The sequence below is a fragment of the Mytilus galloprovincialis genome, chromosome 3 (assembly GCF_965363235.1).
Source record: "Mytilus galloprovincialis chromosome 3, xbMytGall1.hap1.1, whole genome shotgun sequence".
Lineage (NCBI taxonomy): Eukaryota > Metazoa > Mollusca > Bivalvia > Mytilida > Mytilidae > Mytilus > Mytilus galloprovincialis.
This window is the reverse complement of record NC_134840.1, coordinates 102,425,211-102,449,696: the sequence shown is the minus strand read 5'-3', so window position 1 is coordinate 102,449,696 and position 24,486 is coordinate 102,425,211. Positions and strand designations below refer to the sequence as shown.

The following is a 24,486-nucleotide window of genomic DNA, read 5'->3' as shown; positions in this document are numbered from 1 at the left end:
TTCACCAAAGTTTCATGCAAACTGGTAAAAGTATTTATGGGTTATTGTCAAACATGTTGACAACAAAAGAACAAATGAACAGACAATGGTATGTCATAATTTGTCCCGTAAACAGGTTTATAAAAACTATTTATTGTTTACCTATTAACATCTGTGTATTTGTAGGATCAGTCTCTATCAACAATGCTCTCAATAGTAATTCTGTAATCCTCTTCCGTAGTGAAATGAAGGTTGTTACTTGGTTAACATTGTCTGCTGGTACAAAATCTATAAATAGACAATGGAACCTGTTATATTATATATGTCTGCTGGTACAAAATCTATAAATAGACAATGGAACCTGTTATATTATATATAACTACTGAAATTCTTGCGATTTCTTAGAAAAAACCTGTCAGTTTTACGAAGATTGTATCATCTCACATCTGCCATTTTCTAATAATATAAGGAATGACTGTTATACTTTTTCTCTCTATGAAGAAATAACCTCAAATATAGTGCACACTTTGAAATAACACTCTACGAGAGTTGTTCAGGGTGAACAACATTTTTAAGGTTATTTCCAATAGACAAAAAAATATTTCTGTCATTCCTTAAATTTAGTTTTAAATTCAATTTTTAAGGAGTTTATCATGAAAAAGCATTAGTGAATTCATATCACATGACAAAATTATGTCTATGAGCTGATAGACAAAACATTTCAGCCAATCAGTAGATGTCTTATATCCAAAATTAAATTTTATATAAAAATAAAAAGTCCATGCTATGGTAATTTTTTAAATCAACAAGATAAAATAAATACAATAGATTGTACCTTCATGTCCTGTGGAGATTCTGAGTATGTTTGGTTCAATTGAGTCAAGATGTTTTCAAGTAGATGCAGTTTTTGAAATTGTGATGCAGAAGAAAATTTTGCTGATGACATGAAAATTTTTGTGACTTTAATGTTCAATATTCAGAAATATGAGTGATAATTAATATGTTATGTTGCTTCACCTTAAAAATGAAAGTTTCATATATTTTCTTTTCATTTCAGTTAAATAAATACATGGTATACCTTACCTTTAATCTTTAAGTCTTTGAAATGTAATGGTAAACATAACATAGATATTAAAAGGTGGGTACACGATCTCCGTAACTCTATCGTCCTGTCATCATTTAACCTGAAATATAAATAGTAAAAGGTGGGTACACGATCTCCGTAACTCTATCGTCCTGTCATCATTTAACCTGAAATATAAATAGTAAAAGGTGGGTACACGATCTCCGTAACTCTATCGTCCTGTCGTCATTTAACCTGAAATATAAATAACAAGTCATAAAGATTTCAGTAAGACTATTGCTATATAAATATACTTGTTGATATTTAATCTGAAAAAATAAAAATAACTAGTGGATACTTAATCTCTGCAATTTTATTCTGTTGTTTTCAAAATCTGAAACTTAGACAGAAGATCAAACAAAATTTCTGTATAAACTTTATCTGCATGTCAACATTTAAACATAGATAGCAGATAAAGTTTTGATGTTAGATCACTGTAAATTTACCATTATGTTGTCGTTTCTTAAACCATAAAAGGTCAATGCAGGATCTTCAAACAACTATTTTCATGTCATCAATTAATCTAAAATGAAAACACTTAGAGATAATTTATTGTGGCCACAGTAGAAAAAGCACTGCTCCTTTGATGTATGTATTTTGTAATGCATGTCCATCCAACATCCCATTTTACTAAACATACTATACCTACTTGAACGGTAAACTATTTTCAGATAGTATAAGTTGAATGGCTGTCAGTATATATGGCACTAACAGCTGTACATACTATACTTACTTGAATGGTAAACTATTTTCAGACAGTATAAGTTGAATGGCTGTCAGTATATATGGCACTAAGAGCTGTACATACTATACTTACTTGAATGGTAAACTATTTTCAGACAGTATAAGTTGAATGGCTGTCAGTATATATGGCACTAAGAGCTGTACATAATACACTTACTTGAACGGTAAACTATTTTCAGATAGTATAAGTTGAATGGCTGTCAGTATATATGGCACTAACAGCTGTACATCCTTTACTTACTTGAACGGTAAACTATTTTCAGACAGTATAAGTTGAATGGACGTCAGTATATATGGCACTAAGAGCTGTACACCATCAAGGTTTACTCGGAGTAGATCACAGGAGTTAAATATAATACTGGATAATACCTGTCCACTCATTGTCTGCAATGAAATGAGTAATAATTGTGTTAAGTTATCATATCTTTCAAGTAATATGTTTAAAACAAACTAAAACTTTAAAAAGATACTATGCGGTAAAAACATGAGTGTTGTAACTGTTGTTGTCTTTATTGTCGACACATTCTTTATTTTCAAGATGACTGGGAATACCTAGCGGTATCCACTCATTTTTACCCTACCGCACGATCACCACTTCAGGTGTTGGTTCACTCCTATTTTAATTATTCTAATACAAATGTTAGGATTATTTCAAATATTAAGGAATTTATATTATTGACTAACATCCATGTCCTTTGTTTTCTGGTGATTAGTTGTCTCATTGGTAGTTACACCAAAACTACATATTTTCTGTATCGTCTTCACACCCCTTCTGCTATTCAACAAAGGTCTTTGAAAAGACAATGGGTTACTTAAAACCATCTTATAATCATGAAATCAAAAAGGGGCTCATTCAGGTTTTCCAAAACTGATTGATTGTTGTATGCTTAACTTCAGTGGCAACCAGAAGATTAATTGTAAATTTGAGACACCAACAATTTTTGACATTTTAATTGTTTATTTACTAAAATATAAAAGTGTCATAAGTACATTGAAAATCAACTTTTGAAAATTCTTAAATATGACTTTATCAAAATAAATCATTACTATTCAAAAACATTTCACTACAGAAAATTCTTAAATTCTTACATGCATTTATAATGCAATTTTGAACAATGGATAAAATGTAAGTTTCATACAGACAATGCTAGCAAAAGTTAATGTTAGTTTTTATTTCGGCAAAAACTATCCAGTAGCAATTTTCACAATAATTGAAAACAGAGAAAAATTTCTGAATTCTAAGTATTTGTTTATAACATACCTCTCCTGTTTGGAGTCCATAAAACATAGCAATATAAAATCTGGAGTAATAAGTAGTTAGAATTGCCTCCCCTGTTTTGTGAGCACAGAATATTCTACATAGTGCTCCTATAGCCTCAGCTCGTCCTGCTTCATAGGTGTTGTCACCATTCAGACCCATGACGGGGAAATCAAGCGATATGGAGGCATGGCGGGAATCTGTAAAGGAACTAGATCTGCTCTCAGTCCTTGCTGTAAATTACAATGAGACATTGCTAAATTTAAAGTGTAATACATCAAGAAAATCTCACAACTTTTTTTATTTTTTTTTAGCCTTTCCCAAGTTAGGAGCCCTGTTGGCTGCCATCTCTTTTTATTTTATGAAATGACGAATTAGAAAAGAACTGAACTTTGTGTATAAAATTGAAGAGTTGATGTAATGTTTTCATGTTATAATGTTTAAAAAAATAAGTCATGTTGAACATTGTTATAGTCCGACTTACATTTTTACTGATATCTCATGCATTGAAATTGCATTTTGAAATTAATTTCGCCTCAATATTGATTTTGGCTGTAAGTATTTCTCTGAATGCATGCATCAATTTTTGAATTTAAAATAAAATGCTCTAAATGATTAGTTTTAAGTGGAAACTCAGATACATGTATATCTGATCTATTCAAATACATAGAAAAAACATTTTCTTCAACTATGAAATTTTCATTATTTAATTTTTTGATATGCTGTGTATTCTTAAATTCTTTGAAATTTTAGTCTTGATGTACCGGTAACATTTGTTTAATTTAACAGATAATATGATAAAAAATAACACCGTTTAAAGTTTCCTTATTGAATATCTGTTCATATAGGTTACCAGTTGACTTAAGGTGAGCTCACTGTATTAGTATTACCTATCAATCACAAATCATATTACCATTATTCACCATAAAAAATGTAAATTTGCATTACTACAAAACTCACCTTTATCTGCAGTTTCTTTGTGAGAAGGATGAAGAGACACTCTTGCTAGAGCTGCATCAAATAACCAAGCACCAAAAAGATGAAGAATACTATCACATCTGGGTCGTGCAGAAGCTAATGGTTGCCTAGCATCAAATGACACATGACCACTTAGGTTTGGAGGTAGGGTAGACGATTTAGGTGTAGTAACTGTTGCAGCCATTTTAGACCCTGTAATTGAAAAATAATGATTTTTGGTAACCAAGAATATTCTACTTACTGAAGACAAAGGCTAATTAAGGAGGTACCTAACACTACAGGGAGATAACTCTGTAAAGTCAGCTAAACGTTTTAATTACGTTGTGTTGTAAAGGGAATGTTAAGCTTCTCAATGATCAAAATTGGTGTTTGTCAAACTGCTATATAACCAATGTAATTTTTCTGACAAAACGGTTGGTTCAAAATTTTTGAAATTTTTATATTTTTGTTAGAGGGTCAAAGTAAATTTATTGTCCAAATTTTATGAATATTAAACGAGCCAAATTAGTTTTAGTGAAAGTGTTGGGTACCACCTTAACAGACAGTCATTTTATATCTACTACATTTAACATATTTGATTGTGTATACTGGGCAAATGAATATTTATTGTTTGTCTTTGGCGCTTTGCTGCTCAAAGTAAGCTTTCTTTGTTTAACTTGTACAATAAGCATTGAAATGTAATATTTTCAATCCAAGATTTATATAGTGTTTCATCAGATAATATTACTAAGACCTTTTGTCAATCAAAAAGTCAAAACATTCGAAAATGAACCTGTTTTAACTGTATATTAAAAGACTAAACGATGTTCTTTATTTGTGTGAGATCAATCAAATCTCTCCTTTCTTTATGTTCCATGGATTTTAGTATGGAAAATTCTAATATTCTCTTTTACAGTCAAATCTTAGTGGTAAGTCCAAGCTAAATTTCATAGTATGTGTCTATTTTAAATTTATTCACTAACTTTAAAGCCCAGGACAATTTAGACCTTGGTATACAATATACAAACCAATTTATTGTTGAAGATTGTATTTTGACTTCTAGATGCCTTTGGTTGTAAGTTGTTTGGTTGCTGTCTCACCCACTTATAGCTCATATTTTAGAGTCCAGACTCAATTCATTTCATTGGGTACTTTATTTCAATTTCGTATGGAACCACAAATTCTGAGATAATTGGAAACAAATTAACAATAATACTTTGACAGCAGAGCAATTAGGTTTTCTGTCCTATAGACAATCATTAGTGTTCATAGTTTTACCTTTCTGTAAAGTGCCTGCTATAACAGATGATATAGGACGACCTGGCTTTCTTTGTCCTGGTGGAGTTGAAGGACCAGGTATTTGTCGACTTATTTGTGATGTATATAACTCATCATCTGCTTTGACTGACTGAGCAATTCCTGGAAAGGGAGACAACAAATGTTGTAAAGAAGAAACTATATTTTGTTTTTAAGAGTGTTTTTTAAGATTCTATACTTAATTCTGTTCATCAATATAATATATATTATACATAAAGTATAACTTGCCTAATCCGACATCTGAGTATTCCAGCATCCTGCTTTAACCGACACATTTTCATGGTCCCAAAATATGCCTATCCTTGCAAAAAAAAACTGAATATTCAGACACCCTGCTTAATTCGAAAAAAAATCTGGTGTTGGATTACACAGGTTACACTGTACCAGCAGAATAGTATTAAAGAAATAGTTGAGGTTTACCTCCTGGTGCTGGATTTTCTGGCTGCTTTGAATTCCCATTGGTGGCCTTCTGCTGTTATCTGCTATTTAGTCAGGTTGTTGTCTCTTTGACATATTCCCTATTTCCGTTTTCAATTTTATCTAATTACTTATTCATATTTGTTTAAACTCTGGACAAAGAGAAATTCAACAAACTGTCAATTGTTGAAAACAGTTTATATACTTCTAGATGTATTTGGATTATTTGTGTTATTGGGTTGCTGTCTAAGAGAAATACTCAAGGGACATAACTCCTTGAAGTCATTCACCTAAATATTTCTTAAAAAGTTTTTATTTGTTCTACCTCATCAATTCAAATCTTTTTCATTTCTTCTCAATGAAGAGAATTTAATAGCAAGTTAAAAGTAATTAACAACAATAATGAACTCAAAGAAAATTCAAATCGGAAAGTCCAAGTTATCTTCTAAATAATGATAGAACTTATACATTACAGCTGTTAATTGATAATTATTTAATTCTTGTTTATGTACAGCTTTATTGTAAGTTGCAATTTGGTCTGAATTTTCATCAAACTGCAATACTCTTACCTAGAAATGCATTAACCATTATAGATATGCCCCTCATGGCCCTGAAGAAGATGTACGGTAGTTTGTTAAGATATTCAAATCCTTACCTAGAAATGCATTAACCATTATAGATATGCCCCTCATGGCCCTGAAGAAGATGTACGGTAGTTTGTTAAGACATTCATGCTGTATAGGATCTACGACTCCATTCCCTGGCATGGCATGTTGACGGAACTTTGGTGTATTACTAATGATATCGGGATGACATAGGTCGACTGGATTGTTTATTACATGGAGGTATCTGAACCAACATTGGGCTATTGTGTCATAAGACATATCATCTGGTATCAGCTGTGATCCTCCCTCCTCTTGAACTGAAATAAGAAAGCAAAAATATGTAGTAATTTCATTTCAACATGATAATTGAAAGCATTGGTTCAAAAGAACTGTAAAAGAAAAGGAATAGAGAATGGGTCCATGGGACAAGGATGATGCCCCAGCTTGCATATAACATTGTTAAGGGGCATTAAGAACAGTAAAAATGAGGCTACCCGAATGTGAACTTGACCTGAGATTTGGAATAATAAGCATAGTGTTTAAGTTTCATAATATTTGGTTGAGGCGAACTTAAGTTCAAGAACGGCAAATTATAAAAAAAAATGTTACATCGTTTAACCTTTTATTATATAGTTTTAATTTGTGTCACATTTAACCATGGAATCCATGAAAATTTGTACCCAAAGATTAATAATAAATCCACAGCTAAAGTTATGTATACTTACCATTGCCAAGCTGTAATATAGGATAACCTGGTCCATATAAAGTTATACCTACCATTGCCAAGCTGTAATATAGGATAACCTGGTCCATATAAAGTTTTCCTACCATTGCCAAGCTGTAATATAGGATAACCTGGTCCATATAAAGTTATACCTACCATTGCCAAGCTGTAATATAGGATAACCTGGTCCATATAAAGTTATACCTACCATTGCCAAGCTGTAATATAGGATAACCTGGTCCATATAAAGTTATACCTACCATTGCCAAGCTGTAATATAGGATAACCTGGTCCATATAAAGTTATACCTACCATTGCCAAGCTGTAATATAGGATAACCTGGTCCATATAAATTTATACCTACCATTGCCAAGCTGTAATATAGGATAACCTGGTCCATATAAAGTTATACCTACCATTGCCAAGCTGTAATATAGGATAACCTGGTCCATGTAAAGTTATACCTACCATTGCCAAGCTGTAATATAGGATAACCTGGTCCATGTAAAGTTATACTTACCATTGCCAAGCTGTTATATAGGATAACCTGGTCCATGTAAAGTTATACCTACCATTGCCAAGCTGTAATATAGGATAACCTGGTCCATGTAAAGTTATACCTACCATTGCCAAGCTGTAATATAGTATAACCTGGTCTATGTAAAGTTATACCTACCATTGTCCATGTAAAGTTATACCTACCATTGTCCATGTAAAGTTATACCTACCATTGCCAAGCTGTAATATAGGATGACCTGGTCCATGTAAAGTTATACCTACCATTGCCAAGCTGTAATATAGGATAACCTGGTCCATATAAAGTTATACCTACCATTGCCAAGCTGTAATATAGGATAACCTGGTCCATGTAAAGGTATACCTACCATTGCCAAGCTGTAATATAGGATAACCTGGTCCATATAAAGGTATACCTACCATTGCCAAGCTGTAATATAGGATAACCTGGTCCATATAAAGTTATACCTACCATTGCCAAGCTGTAATATAGGATAACCTGGTCCATATAAAGTTATACCTACCATTGCCAAGCTGTAATATAGGATAACCTGGTCCATATAAAGTTATACCTACCATTGCCAAGCTGTAATATAGGATAACCTGGTCCATGTAAAGTAACACCTACCATTGCCAAGCTGTAATATAGGATAACCTGGTCCATGTAAAGTTATACCTACCATTGCCAAGCTGTAATATAGGATAACCTAGTCCATGTAAAGTTATACCTACCATTGCCAAGCTGTAATATAGGATAACCTGGTCCATGTAAAGTTATACCTACCATTGCCAAGCTGTAATATAGGATAACCTGGTCCATGTAAAGTTACACCTACCATTGCCAAGCTATAATATAGGATAACCTGGTCCATGTAAAGTTATACCTACCATTGCCAAGCTGTAATATAGGATAACCTGGTCCATGTAAAGTTATACCTACCATTGCCAAGCTGTAAATAGGATAACCTGGTCCATATAAAGTTATACCTACCATTGCCAAGCTGTAATATAGGATAACCTGGTCCATATAAAGTTATACCTACCATTGCCAAGCTGTAATATAGGATAACCTGGTCCATATAAAGTTATACCTACCATTGCCAAGCTGTAATATAGGATAACCTGGTCCATGTAAAGGTATACCTACCATTGCCAAGCTGTAATATAGGATAACCTGGTCCATGTAAAGTTATACCTACCATTGCCAAGCTGTAATATAGGATAACCTGGTCCATGTAAAGTTATACCTACCATTGCCAAGCTGTAATATAGGATAACCTGGTCCATGTAAAGTTATACCTACCATTGCCAAGCTGTAATATAGGATAACCTGGTCCATATAAAGTTATACCTACCATTGCCAAGCTGTAATATAGGATAACCTGGTCCATGTAAAGGTATACCTACCATTGCCAAGCTGTAATATAGGATAACCTGGTCCATGTAAAGGTATACCTACCATTGCCAAGCTGTAATATAGGATAACCTGGTCCATGTAAAGGTATACCTACCATTGCCAAGCTGTAATATAGGATAACCTGGTCCATGTAAAGTTATACCTACCATTGCCAAGCTGTAATATAGGATAACCTGGTCCATGTAAAGTTATACCTACCATTGCCAAGCTGTAATATAGGATAACCTGGTCCATGTAAAGTTATACCTACCATTGCCAAGCTGTAATATAGGATAACCTGGTCCATGTAAAGTTATACCTACCATTGCCAAGCTGTAATATAGGATAACCTGGTCCATATAAAGTTATACCTACCATTGCCAAGCTGTAATATAGGATAACCTGGTCCATATAAAGTTATACCTACCATTGCCAAGCTGTAATATAGGATAACCTGGTCCATATAAAGTTTTCCTACCATTGCCAAGCTGTAATATAGGATAACCTGGTCAATGTAAAGTTATACCTACCATTGCCAAGCTGTAATATAGGATAACCTGGTCCATGTAAAGTTATACCTACCATTGCCAAGCTGTAATATAGGATAACCTGGTCCATATAAAGTTATACCTACCATTGCCAAGCTGTAATATAGGATAACCTGGTCCATATAAAAACTTCAGTAGCCTGGCTGTCAGTGCATGGTTGACTTTGTGCCATTGGACTACTAGTGTCTCATGGTGTCTCCAGTTAACACACATGTTCCTGAAAGTCTTCCATAACGATGGCGAGGGAAAACATTTGTAACAGGCTAACAACCAGATCTCAAATAACACACTTAATACTCTCTCACATAAATGGTCACCAATATCATCTGTAATAGGAAGTTAAAACAAATTACAACTGGATGACTGCATGATATTCAAAATTATGTAGAATAGGAGGAGAGAGATTTCATCAGATCGAAAATTTTATGAAAGACAATTAGATAAATACCTAATTCTTTTCGGGGAATATGTGTATGCATAGAAAACTGTCATTTATTATTACAAGAGTGCACACGCTGAAATGTCTCGCCTTCTATACTAATCATTGATATTATGTTGATAGTCCTAAGTAAAAAGCTAAGCTTTATAACAACTGTACCATAAACTTAACATTAACCAAGATAACTAAACAAAGACCAATGAACCTTGAAAATGAGGTCAAGGTCAGATGAACCATGCCAGGCAGACATGTACAGCTAACAATGCTTCTATACAACATATATAGTTGACCTATTACTTATAGTTTAAGAAAAATAGACCAAAACACAAAAACTTAACACTGTGCAATGAACCGTGAAAATGAGATATCGGTCAAATAAAACCTGCGCGACTGACATAAAGATCATTAAATATTTCCATACACCAAATATAGTTGACCTATGGCATATAGTATTAGATAAAAAGACCAAAACTCAAAAACTTAACTTTGACCACTGAACCATGAAAATGAGGTCAAGGTCACATGACATCTGCCCGCTAGACATGTACACCTTACAATCATTCCATACAACAAATATAGTAGACCTATTGCATATAGTATGAGAAAAACAGACCAAAACACAAAAACTTAACTATAACCACTGAACCATGAAAATGAGGTCAAGGTCAGATGACACCTGCCAGTTGGACATGTACACCTTACAGTCCTTCCATACACCGAATATACTAGCCCTATTGCTTATAGTATCTGAGATATGGACTTGACCACCAAAACTTAACCTTGTTCACTGATCCATGAAATGAGGTCGAGGTCAAGTGAAAACTGTCTGACAGACATTAGGACCTTGCAAGGTACGCACATATCAAATATAGTTATCCTATTACTTATAATAAGAGAGAATTCAACATTACAAAAAATTTGAACTTTTTTTCAAGTGTTCACTGAACCATGAAAATGAGGTCAAGGACATTGGACATGTGACTGACGGAAACTTCGTAACATGAGGCATCTATATACAAAGTATGAAGCATCCAGGTCTTCCACCTTCTAAAATATAAAGCTTTTAAGAAGTTAGCTAACGCCGCCGCCGTAGCCGCCGCCGCCGCCGGATCACTATCCCTATGTCGAGCTTTCTGCAACAAAAGTTGCAGGCTCGACAAAAATGACAAAAGAGAGTAAGAGAGATCGAAATTATTTATCAGATTGAAAGTTTTATGAGATATTATAATCTAAACACTTCTGCATTTTGGGTAAAACAAATAATTCTAGACACACTTTGTGATTAGTAAATTTCCTAAACATTTGATGCTTCACATAATCTTTCTTTTTTTCTTTGTTTTGGTTTAAAGATTATCCCTCAGATTCTAAAAACGAAAATTTGATAAATGAGATGAAAGAATGACAGGGATGGACCATAACAAACATTATTTAGATAGCACTAAATTACTAAAAAGTCACCATTTGATAAAAACAAAATTACCAAGTACACAACATACATTTAACTATAATGTACTTTTTTGTTGCAATTTTGTGATTGTTTGACCCTGTTTGACCAGTTTCTTTAGTTACAATAACTAATAATAACCTACAGTCTATCCTTTAAAACTTTTCTTCTGCAATAACTCTACCTTTTGTTACCAAATGAAACAATGTTATTTAGAATTGAAATTATAAGGGGCAATTCCCAGATTTTTGCAAGCAGTAAATCTTCAATGCTGAAAAATCCATTCAATGATATGTATTGTGAAAAGGTATTAGAGACAAAAGTATTTTTAAGACTAAAGTAAAAGTCAAAACACAAGCAATGCATTTCTTTCTAATATGCTGATTTCACAGAAATGCAGATGAAAATAATGTCATATAAAGTAAATAATGTTTTTCCCACCATTATTTTTATGTGATGGATATGGAAATGAAGTTAAATGTCTGCCCTCATTTCAACTAATATGATTAATCAAAATGTTTGTTCAATAATTCAAAATTCAAGGTTTTTTAAAACTATCATCAACATTGACAAGGCATTAAAATTATAAAGACTAACCAGAACTTATCACCTTTAAATTATTAAAATATTGTTTTTGAAACATCTAATTATGAGAAAGCAAAACTACTAGCACCAGATAATAAAATATACAGTCTAAAGCTGTCAAAAATTTATAAACTACCTCACAGCAAACAAGCTTTAGCAAAACTTTGCTCTGTTTGTATAAAATGCATCAATGTAAAGAAACATTTCAATTGCATCCAAAGACCAGCTGAAAAAGTATCTAATACATGCAACCACACAACACTCTGTTACAATATCCCAAATCATTTCTCATCTTTTTAGGGGAAAAAAATTTACAGCAAAAACCAAGCATGTGTTACCAGGTAACCATTTCATTGCAACTGTTTAGTTCAATTATATTTTTTTCATCAAAGCTAGCATCTATTTAAATGGTTTAAGTTTTAAAATGTGAGAGAAGAAAAAAAATGACATTTGGCAAAATAAGTTAATCTGATACAGGTTTTTATTTTTAATTAACAAAAAAACATGAGTAATACATAAATTATTGAACTAGTTCGAGTTTACAATTTTATGCTTGAGGAGCAAAATATCTATGACAAATGACCTTTACATCAAGGTCACATAGGTCATTTTCACATAAAAATATCATAAACAATTGAAAAATTTTGATAAGTGAATGGCAAAATTTACAGTTCTTAAGAAGTATTTCATTGTATGAATATTTTTTATGTACCTTAAATTATCTGAACCTAGCGTCTGCCGATGAGAAATGATACTGTTAGTACACTATATACATGTTACAAGCATTGAAACACTTACATGAACTCAGCCCAGTGTCGTCTGCATGAAGGAAAACAAAAAACATGCAAATTCTATACTACACATACCAAATCATCAAATGTCAAATCACTTTATGTGCAGAATTATGATTATGTTTCACAAACATCAATATACTTAAAAAGTGTTAAATTTTGCATTATAAACTGCAAAGAATATATACTTAAGCAATGTTTATTATGTACAGACAGTTATTATGACTATGAGGGTCTGGATGGGGTTTACATAATATAGTATATTGGACCAATTAATTAAAAAAAAAAACAAGAATGTGTCCAAAGTACACGGATGCCCCACTCACACTATCATTTTCCATGTTCAATGGACCATGAAATTGGATAAAAAATATAATTAGGCATTAAAATTAGAAAGATAATATCATAGAGAACATGTGTACTAAGTATCAAGTTGATTGGACTTCAACTTCATCAAAAACTACCTTGACCAAAAACTTTAACCTGAAACATGCACTTTCATTTTCTATGTTCAGTGGACCCTGAAATTGGGGTCAAAAGTTTAATTTGGCTTTAAAATTAGAAAGATCATATCATAAGGAACATGTGTACTAAGTTTCAAGTTGATTGGACTTCAACTTCATCAAAAACTACCTTGACCAAAAACTTTAACCTGAAACATGCACTTTCATTTTCTATGTTCAGTGGACCGTGAAATTGGGGTCAAAAGTTTAATTTGGCTTTAAAATTAGAAAGATCATATCATAAGGAACATGTGTACTAAGTTTCAAGTTGATTGGACTTCAACTTCATCAAAAACTACCTTGACCAAAAACTTTAACCTGAAAAACTTTAACCTGAAACATGCACTTTCATTTTCTATGTTCAGTGGACCGTGAAATTGGGGTCAAAAGTTTAATTTGGCTTTAAAATTAGAAAGATCATATCATAAGGAACATGTGTACTAAGTTTCAAGTTGATTGGACTTCAACTTCATCAAAAACTACCTTGACCAAAAACTTTAACCTGAAAAACTTTAACCTGAAACATGCACTTTCATTTTCTATGTTCAGTGGACCGTGAAATTGGGGTCAAAAGTTTAATTTGGCTTTAAAATTAGAAAGATCATATCATAAGGAACATGTGTACTAAGTTTCAAGTTGATTGGACTTCAACTTCATCAAAAACTACCTTGACCAAAAACTTTAACCTGAAGCGGGACAGACGGACGAACGAACGAACGAACAGACGGACGGACGAACGAACGAACGGACGCACAGACAAGAAAACATAATGCCCCTCTACTATCGTAGGTGGGGCATAAAAATAAGACAAAAAGAATAATAGAGAAAATTGGGTGTTAAAATATAAAGAAAGAAATAAAGAAAAGAAAAGAAAAGATAATACATGTATAAGGCAAAATTATCAAGAATAGAGAAAAATGTCTTAAAAATTAGAAGACACCATCCAGACACTCAATTATAAGGGGATCTAACTCAGCATTCAATTCAATTTTCAGGGTTTTCTAACAGCAGTGCACATGATTCTTTAAGTTTTCTTTCAATTTTTTAAATAAATTAAAACATGACAAAATGCATTATCTAACAAGTTTAAATTAAAATCATTCAGTCATTGGTGACAGTAACAGTGGATTCATATATTAATCTATAGCTTTACAAATCTTTTAAAAATATAAGTTCAAATTCAATAATATGGCATATATATAACTTGACAAAACCATTCAAAATCTCAAAATGCATTCAACATTAACTCTGGTATTCAAAGCAGGTGCCTGGTCATATAATTAAACATGATGCAACAAGAGGCACCTTGACTTTTCCATCTTTAACCTTTTACCTTTTTCTGTAGGGGGTGATAGCAGACTATCATTGGCAGCCAATAAAAACTTTAATAAAGTTTCCCATGTCTCCCTAGTCAAAATGGTGGACTTTGTAGCAACTTCTTCTATAGCTCTCAATGTTCTGTGGCATAACAAGGCTTGTCTTTTAACAAGGTCCAAAACTAAAAGGAAATAGCATATAACTTTCAACAAAAGAATAAATAAAAGGTACAGAAAATCACCAGAAATTCCTCCAATATTGTACTATTTCAAATTACTTTTAAAAAATAGTTTTTTAAAAGATATATAAGAATGTTTATATCCTGTCCTCAACCAGATATGTTTATCAGTCCCTTGTTGTTTTATCATACTGTCATTTAATAAAATTTTGCCCTTAATGAAACAAGATTGAGAGCCTGAATTGCTCATCTGATATTTTTTTGCTTAAATTTTTCATCAATGATTATTTTTGCTTTTAAATATATATTAATGAGTGGCTTAAAAATGGCATTTAAATGTTCATTGCATCTGCCATATTTTCTTGAAAAGCAAATAAATGCATTCTACCCATATGTTCCATTTTAGCCACACTGTCTATGTTTCTTGACGTACAAGAAAATAAAATACTAAATTTATACTAGATTTATTTCAGAAGATTTTTAAAGTTTAAAATCTATTCCGATACCTTTTATTTGGGAAGCTTTAACTAGAATCTCAGGGAGTACAAAAATAATGGGCTTAAAAAATGAAAAATAACATTTTATTGACCCAGTGCTATTTTGTCAACCTTGTGAAATGTAGTTGTAACCTTTGTTTTAGTAAATTCAAATGTCGTGCTAAATAAGTGGACAACAGACTTCATACCACGTGTCTAGCTTCATATGCATACCTGATCCTGGTCTTGGAACAAACAAGTTGAGTAAATGATGTATAATATCCTGTGTATAGGGGTTAGGGTTTTCCCTGACAGGTCCCGGTACACAGGCCTTGGGTTCTGTACATGCTGACAGCCAATCACAATACACACTAACACACTCCTTAATAGTGTCCTGCTCTGTTAAAGGTAAACTTAAACCAAAACATAATACCTGGAAAAATGTAAACAATTTGATAAGAAGTCATGATATGATAAAGGAGTAGGAACACATTAATACCCTGCTTAACCCAAATAAATTAAACATTGAATAACTATAACAATTTGATAAAAAGTCATGATATGATAATGGAGTAGGAACACATTAATACCCTGCTTAACCCAAATATATTAAAGTCATAAGAAACAAGTGACCGGTGAAAAAAAATGTTATTCCAATTCTTGAACCAATGCATACAATCATCATAAACTTAGTCTTCTGTGCACAAATTTATCATTTTTTTCATGTAAACATTGTATAATCGTCATTTTTTTTCAATCAGTCAGTGTTATTGTGAAAATATGGCAGGTAATTAAAGTTCGTGTTTTGAAGCTGAAGTTTAACAATTGTCACCTGTTTGTCAACAATCAACAAAAAAGCATGGAAATTGAGCACGTGTTTAACATGTAAATTCAGATAATAGTTTATTTTTTAGGACATCAATGCGTATTGCGATCACCAGATTTTTACGAGATGGGTCACACTGAGGTCACTTTTCATACGGAAAATATGTCGGGGGAATTGCTTCCTGGAAGGAAGCAATTAAAATGAAGTAAACTTCTTCTAAATAAGAAAAAATTAAAGAATTTTCTCCAGAAAAAAGTATATGTACATAAGTTTTATAATGAAAATTATTTATTGAGTTATAAAAAAAATATGCATTATTTTTTTTAATTTGAAGTTTCTTATGACTTTAAACATTGAATAACTATAACAATTTGGCACATACCGTAATGTTTCGAAATGTATATATAGTCCAAAAATATAAATAAAAAACATAAGAACCAATAAAAGTATTGATATGATAAATTTATCAAATCTAACAGGTATATTTGTCAATTCTATTTGTAATAATTCCTTGACGAGGCTAAAGATATTGAAATGTAGAAAATAATTTTACCATGGTGCTTAAAGCCTAAAGGGCACTGACAAGAACAGTATAGACCATTGTATACTGATGAAGGGCACTGACAAGAACAGTATAGACCATTGTATACTGATGATGGGCACTGACAAGAACAGTATAGACCATTGTATACTGATGATGGGCACTGACAAGAACAGTATAGACCATTGTATACTGATGATGGGCACTGACAAGAACAGTATAGACCATTGTATACTGATGAAGGGCACTGACAAGAACAGTATAGACCATTGTATACTGATGATGGGCACTGACAAGAACAGTATAGACCATTGTATACTGATGATGGGCACTGACAAGAACAGTATAGACCATTGTATACTGATGATGGGCACTGACAAGAACAGTATAGACCATTGTATACTGATGAAGGGCACTGACAAGAACAGTATAGACCATTGTATACTGATGATGGGCACTGACAAGAACAGTATAGACCATTGTATACTGATGAAGGGCACTGACAAGAACAGTATAGACCATTGTATACTGATGATGGGCACTGACAAGAACAGTATAGACCATTGTATACTGATGATGGGCACTGACAAGAACAGTATAGACCATTGTATACTGATGATGGGCACTGACAAGAACAGTATAGACCATTGTATACTGACGAAGGGCACTGACAAGAACAGTATAGACCATTGTATACTGACGATGGGCACTGACAAGAACAGTATAGACCATTGTATACTGACGATGGGCACTGACAAGAACAGTATAGACCATTGTATACTGACGAAGGGCACTGACAAGAACAGTATAGACCATTGTATACTGATGATGGGCACTGACAAGAACAGTATAGACCATTGTATACTGACGATTTCTTATAATAAAGTTGCATATCAATTTCTGTGGATGTTGTGGGTACAGATCTAGATAAAACACATAATTAAATGTCAAAGAATTACAAATTTCCTGAATGCTTGTATGCAGACTTTGGCAAAACCACAAAATTAAATAAAATTAAATAAAATTAAATATTCATGAACTCCACAAAAATAAATGAATCCTCATGTATTGATATAACTTACCTCCATCGTCCATTTGACTTCTTTGTCAGATACCAGGTGACTTGGTTCTGAGTTACTACCAGCAAGGCTCAAGTTCTGAGCAATACTTTTAACCACCGTGTAGGCAACATCTCTTCCAACTGTTGCTGGGAACTTGTGTAACACACTCTGGTTAGCTTTGTCACATTGTATTTCTCCTTGCAGTGAGGCCCACTCACAATACATGATGCCAATTCACTACAAAACCTATAGATTATAAAGAATATTTACATGCAGACAACCCACCAGTCAGTCTAAATTATCATGGCTTTGTAATTATTTATTTTTGTTAATGCAATGCACTCTACACAGAAAAGTTTTAAAATTTCCAAATTCCAAAGCTGACCTCATTGCACCCATATAATAAATTCATATAACCACAGAAAATCACGTTCTCATCTGAAAAGTGTATTTTCTGTCAAAAATGTCAATTATCAGGCTCTGAAGTCTCATTATAAGTAAGCATAAATGCATGCAAAAGCTTTAAAATCAATGGATCTCCCATGATTCCATATTAAAATGAGACTCTTTCTATTGGGTGCATGCTAATTCAAGAATAACATTTTATATCACAATGTATATGGTTATATTGATGTTATAAAAACTTAATTCAGTCTCATAATTTCTAACCTATCCAATTTTTGCTCATCAAAACACTTTGAATGTATCAACATATAAAACATTGCAGGAGCACAAACTTTCCAAGAGTTCATCCCGTTATTTTTTTCTGGTTTGCTTTGCTTATTTTTTTAATTTTTAAGGTTGTTTTCTGGACTGTAGTGTTGCTTGTCCTGTTGAGTCTCTGTGTGGTATAAAAAATGGTTCCCTTTGTTTTCAGGAGTGCCTGTGGTGTTTTAAAGACAATTGTGAACCCTTTGTTTTTCTGTGTACCTTTGGTGTTTTATAGACTGTTGTTTTCTCTAAAAGTTGGTGTTGTGTCTTGTAAACTTGTGTTTGAGCTTTTGATTTTGCGTTATAATTTATCCTTGAAATTTGGAATTTTTGTTGAAAACAAAAGGTTTGAATGTTTGACTGCTAAGACTTAAGTTATCTTAAAAGTTTTAACATACAGTGCACACAGTGATTCAAAACGAAATCTATCTTTGTGATGATCTATTCACAGTGCAATCAGTGATTTTGTAAGAAATCTCTCTTTTATGTGATTTTTCACAGTGCACACTGTAATTCAGTAAAATATCTCTTTGTTGTGATTTTTCAGTGAAAACAGTGATTTTGTAAGAAATCTATCTTTGTAATGATTGTTCACAGTGCACACAGTGATCATTGATTCAGTAAGAAATCTCTCTATGAGGAGATTTTTTACAGTGAATGTTGGTGATTGTCTGGGTGTTTCAATTTTAAATACCACTTTGTTTTTTGTATAGATGATATATGAAATGCCCGGTTGTAAATCAGTATTCAGTGTTCCTTCAAAGACCTTTCAGCAACATGGTAATGTGGTGCTATATTTCTTGAATGTGATGTTTATATAGGTTGTGTTATATGAATGTGATGCTACTAGTATAATCTATAGAAACAATATGGTATTTCAAATGTTTTACACCGAACCAGTTACCACTCACTCACCATATTTAGTTATTCCAGGCTTATTTTTTTAATGCATGGGAAAATTATCAATAAAACCTAATTTCAAAGGAGGCTGTCCAAGGGTGCGAAATCAATTTCCATTCTCAATTCTAATATTGAAATCCCTTTTGCAAGGTCATGGTCACAATTCTAGTTTCATTCAAATAAGCAATGTTTCCATCTTCTTATGTTATACAGCCTTTTTCAGAGCAGATATCAAAGAAAAATATTTGACCATAAGTGTTTATGTATTCCATTATCATATTTTTAGTATCATACGTTACTATGTTACGTTTTGGGAATGTTGGGCCTCCATAACTTTTTTGAAAAGAAAAATTGAGAAAAGTTTGGAGACATTACAATCTCAAACTTTTGACATAAAATGGTTTAAGTATGGACCTCATATTTTATTTAAAAGATTCATTATACACAAATGTAACTTACAATAAAATTATAAATTTATGTATAAAAATAAATGGCAGTTACATAGTCTACATACATGTATATATTTTGACTAGAATAAATTAAATACACCACAACCAATAAAATAATATTGACTTAAAATATAAATTTGATCCACTTCCTTCATGTTTCATGCTCTAAATCAAGTGGTTTTGTTTGGAGGTGGGTTTTTTATGTCTATTAAAATGGAAAATCTGAACAAGTCTTTTTTCTATGAAAGGATAAATACACAGTCTGAACCACCTGTAAATAGGTAAAATACATAGTTTTGCATTTGTCAGTTCACATTTTGAATGTAAAATCCATTCTTCTGAACTTTTCTATAAATAGAAATATAAACAGCGGCTTTGTGGGTGTGCTTGATTACTAGTTCTTCACAAAATGTCTTTTTGGATTGTATTGCTGGAATTGTCCTTTGAAGGTCACAAGAGTGCAGAAAGGTTAAAACAAAATCAAAACAATTATGTGAGTTTTCATTATATCTAGATCTGCTCCATGTTTGAGATTGTACTATTTGTCTAAGTACATAGTCCCATTGACTTTGTAAGTTGTAATCTTTGTTGATCATTCTCATCACCACACACTGGTCCCATACTGTGCCAACGTTTACTCCTTCTTCATTAAAATCGTAAGTACAACCGCCTGAGTCTGTAACACCAACATGTAGGTCAGAATTGTTACTATAATTTTGTAGAAATGTCCCCACCGTTGGCTTGATGATAACTGAACATGGATATTCTTTGGCATTGACCAATGGTGTAGAGATGATGTATGGAGGTATCCTGCAAGGAGTACATGCAACCTCAACTCCACACAAAGGGCAGACAACTGGGACTTGAAAGCATAAAATGTTTAAGCCTTTTTCACAGTGCTGGAAGCATTTAATATCATGTGTGTCCATCCTTTTTGTACAATTCAGGGACAGTTGTGATCTATTAAAACAGATGAGAGTAGTGATCCTTGCTTTTCCTTTTCACCTTGCCTCCTAAAATAAAATTAACTTTGAATTCCTACCAAAAAAAAAACAAATTGCAACTTTCAAAAACTTAAATATGTGCTAAAAATAAAAACAAAACAGTTAGTATAACTTTCTGTCTATGAATATTATAAACCAAATTATGAATCCATACAATTTCGCTTATCAATATGTAGACAAATAATTAATTTACATGTATCAACTTCAGAAACAGGCACAGAACACTCACTACCCTTGTTTTAGTACAAGAATATTGAGATCTATAGTTTTTTAAATGGACTAGCAGTGGTACACTGTATATCATACATGTGCTAATGTGCTTATATTACATGTAGTTAAAGTTTATAGTTATTTGCAGATTTGACCTTAATGGTATCAATAACTTGAAAGGTATCTCCCATATATTAAGGCTTAAATTAAAATATTGTTTGTTTGCAGTTTACCGACGACCCTTGAAAATCCTGCCGACTGTGAAAATTTTATTGCTTTAAATTTGAAGAATTTTTTTTAAAACTTCTATTGACGCGATCCGGAACTTTGGGTCCTTTCCGGAAATGATTAAAAGTCTGGGTCAATTACGCATTTCAAGTTCGTTTTTTCTTAGCTTCCCGTCAAGCGTTCATGTGACCATTTAATGATAAAGCACATGGAAATTGTTTACAGGTATTCATGAAGTCACGGAGGAGTACTTTACGCTGTCGTCATGGTCGTCTCGTGTCATTTTTAGGACAAATAACAAAAAAAAAGTTTACTAGTAAACTGTTTATACAGACTCAGGCACATGTAATGATGTGTGAAGATATCATTGACGATGATGCAGTGGATATTCATAACTGACACGATAACCATTCTGTCTCAAACAAATCGGGTACAGAATCTGTGGAGCCTGACTTTATGGAACCAATTTCAGTGGTTAAATAATTCGACAGCAGCTTGAAGTATGGCATATTTTCTACAAATCGTTGTGAAGACGACAAAGATGAAACCACTCCTCCGTGACTTAAATCTTCATGGATATCTGTAAACACGCCTGTACGGAGGAAGGGCTCATTTGAAATGTTAATGGATATAGATCATGCCAAATCAATAAGAAGCAACCCTAACTACACAAAGATGTAGAGAAAATGAATGCTTAGCTTGAAAAATAAATATACTCTCTCTATATTAAATCTATCCGATTGCAATGAGTATGCTCCTTTAGGATAAGGGGGGCTGCCCCACTCATTGCAATTATTCTCTTTCTTACAATATTAAATATACCCAAACTGTGTGACCTGTGTGAATTCAATTAAAACATGTCCTTAGGAGCTATGCTGCCAATTTTTTTTATGCATTAAAAACATTTCAGTACAGACCATTTACTTTTAATGGGGTGCTATGGATTTCACCCCAAACTTTAGATTTCTTTGGTTTTCATTAAAGCCTGGCAAAAATATAACCTTATCACATATAATTAAATATTGTTAGAAATATGAAAACAGTCGAATGTCTTAATACTTTTTTTTCAAGTTGCCTTTTTTTCAATTGAGGAAGATTCAATGGTTATTTTTTTTATTAAAAATACACTCTTTAATACATTGTCTGATAAATCTTTAATATCTACATTTTTCTGATGAAAATACTCTACTCATGAAAACATTCTAGTCAAGAAGCATACATGTCTGAATATATTTCTTTAAAACAGTTCTAGTCATAATTTCTTTAAAACAGTTCTAGTCATAATGACATTCCTTGTTTATAAGTGTTCCAGTATTTAATAATTATACCATATTTTATGTCATAAATATGATAATGACACTATGTTAAAGTTTCAGTTTTGGTTAAAAAGTTTTTTATCTGAAAATGCCTGTTCATTTGATGTTGGTTTTCAGCATGTCCAGTGTTTGTTGTTTTAAAATGGTTTTTTTCTTCACAAGAAACTTGGTTTAGTGTAACTGCTTGTTTAAACTGTATTTTGGCTGATAAAATAAAATATTTTTCCTACCTACCGACCCTTCAGTCTGAAGGTACAGTCGGAAAACTGCAAACAAACATATTTTTAAGGTTGGCCTAAATTGCAAGACTTGTCGAGCTGCTTTTGAAATGTTTGGGAAGGAATGTTTTATAATATAAAAGTTTACAGTATAAAACTAAGAGTAAATCATTGTCATTGTTTTACAGTAAATACATAATGTAGTCTACTACTAGAGTTAGAAATGGGACAAATAAAAATAAACCATAAAATTTGAAAAAAAAATCATTTGTGATCTGTTTAGAAAAAAAAAAAAAATGGGAAACAACTCTATTTTACATGATGGTATGAAATGAAGTAAGCTCCCTTGAGTAGATTATTGTAGTGTTGGTGACTGATAAAATTTTATATAAAACAATGACAAACATGTTTTTCATTTTTATCAAAAGCTAAATGAATCACAGAATTGTACATAAATTTATGATATTGATAATACAAAGTAACCAAAAGATAATACAAATACATGTAAACATGGTAAATGTACAGAAAGAACAGGAAATTTACAACTTTTATATGAAGATAGAAAAAAACTAGAAAAACAAGAATGTGTCCTCAGTACACGAATGCCCCACTCGCACTATCATTTTCTATGTTCAGTGGACTGTAAAATACCCAAATTTTAATCTGATAAAAGGAGAGTTCAGAGATACAAACATGTGTACAGACAGGGAAAAAATATTGGCACTCTTGTCTTCTACAATGTGTTAAATATGAAAAATGGCATTACAGTAAATGGACAACTTTCAAGTTTGTTTGCTTTACCATAAAAAAAAAACATAGGTTTTAGTGAAAATCATACGTGCCTTTTAGGGCAGCATAACCTCTTCCCCATGTTGGGAGAGCAGTTGAAAAAATATAATGCTGTATTGCCGAGTTATTTGACAAATTAAATTCTCATAATCAAATTATCATGATAATTGATTATCACAACTGCTGTCAATAAGAAATTGCAATTAATTACCAATGGAACAGCTAATTGTGCATAATGAGGCTTTATAAACTTAAAAGTACAGGGATACATGCAACCTCCTAGAATGATGTCATTAAAAGGATCTTGAGGACATTCCTTGAAAGTATTCTATTTCTAACTAATGGTTTAAAATGATATATACCAAAGACAGAACATCACTATTACATTCCGTCCTTTGAAATAACTTTTTAATAAGCCTCTAGATTTCAAATTTTGGTCTTGAATATGCAAGAACTATGTGCCATTGGACATAAAGCGAATAACAATCAATCATTTCATTACATGTATTTACAACATTTATAATTGGGAAAAATAATAATATCTGATATCATTTTATATACATGTACTCTGACAACTGTAAGGGTAGAAATGCCCTTTAATGTCAAGCATCTGACAACTGTAAGGGTAGAAATGCCCTTTAATGTTAAGCATCAAACAATCGTTTCCGGCTGCTGTTTACCACATATTGGTTTAAAGTTTTCTGAGATTTCTTCAAAATTCCCTATTGTTATTCATCAGAGATCTGAAATTATTCATTGTAAACAGCATTTTGGGGAAAAATAAGTCCCAATTTTTTCTATTGTCTAAAAGAAAGTGTACATGTTATCGTCATCCACCAAAATCTACCGTTATTATCATTTGGCAAAAATTTTACTGTTATTCGTCATAAATGACAGTATTGACATCAAGTTACCC

General features: G+C 32.4%; 1 protein-coding gene across 6 annotated transcripts in view; it reads right to left on the bottom strand.

Moving 5' to 3' along the window:
• Positions 1–24,486, bottom strand: part of LOC143069589 (ral GTPase-activating protein subunit beta-like) — a 45,606-nt gene that overhangs the window by 20,691 nt on the left and 429 nt on the right. For 2 of the 6 annotated variants that reach the window (XM_076244297.1, XM_076244299.1), the window contains exons 2-13: positions 17,767–17,991; positions 15,552–15,750; positions 14,680–14,844; positions 12,851–12,871; positions 9,671–9,910; positions 6,451–6,717; positions 5,340–5,480; positions 4,065–4,274; positions 3,108–3,337; positions 2,088–2,230; positions 1,063–1,163; positions 142–267 (exon numbers count right to left, since the gene is read on the bottom strand). In XM_076244297.1, coding sequence (XP_076100412.1) covers positions 142–267; positions 1,063–1,163; positions 2,088–2,230; positions 3,108–3,337; positions 4,065–4,274; positions 5,340–5,480; positions 6,451–6,717; positions 9,671–9,910; positions 12,851–12,871; positions 14,680–14,844; positions 15,552–15,750; positions 17,767–17,970 — 2,047 coding nt within the window. In that variant the 5' untranslated portion in view covers positions 17,971–17,991. The other 4 variants (XM_076244298.1, XM_076244302.1, XM_076244300.1 and 1 more) reach the window with 3 other exon arrangements.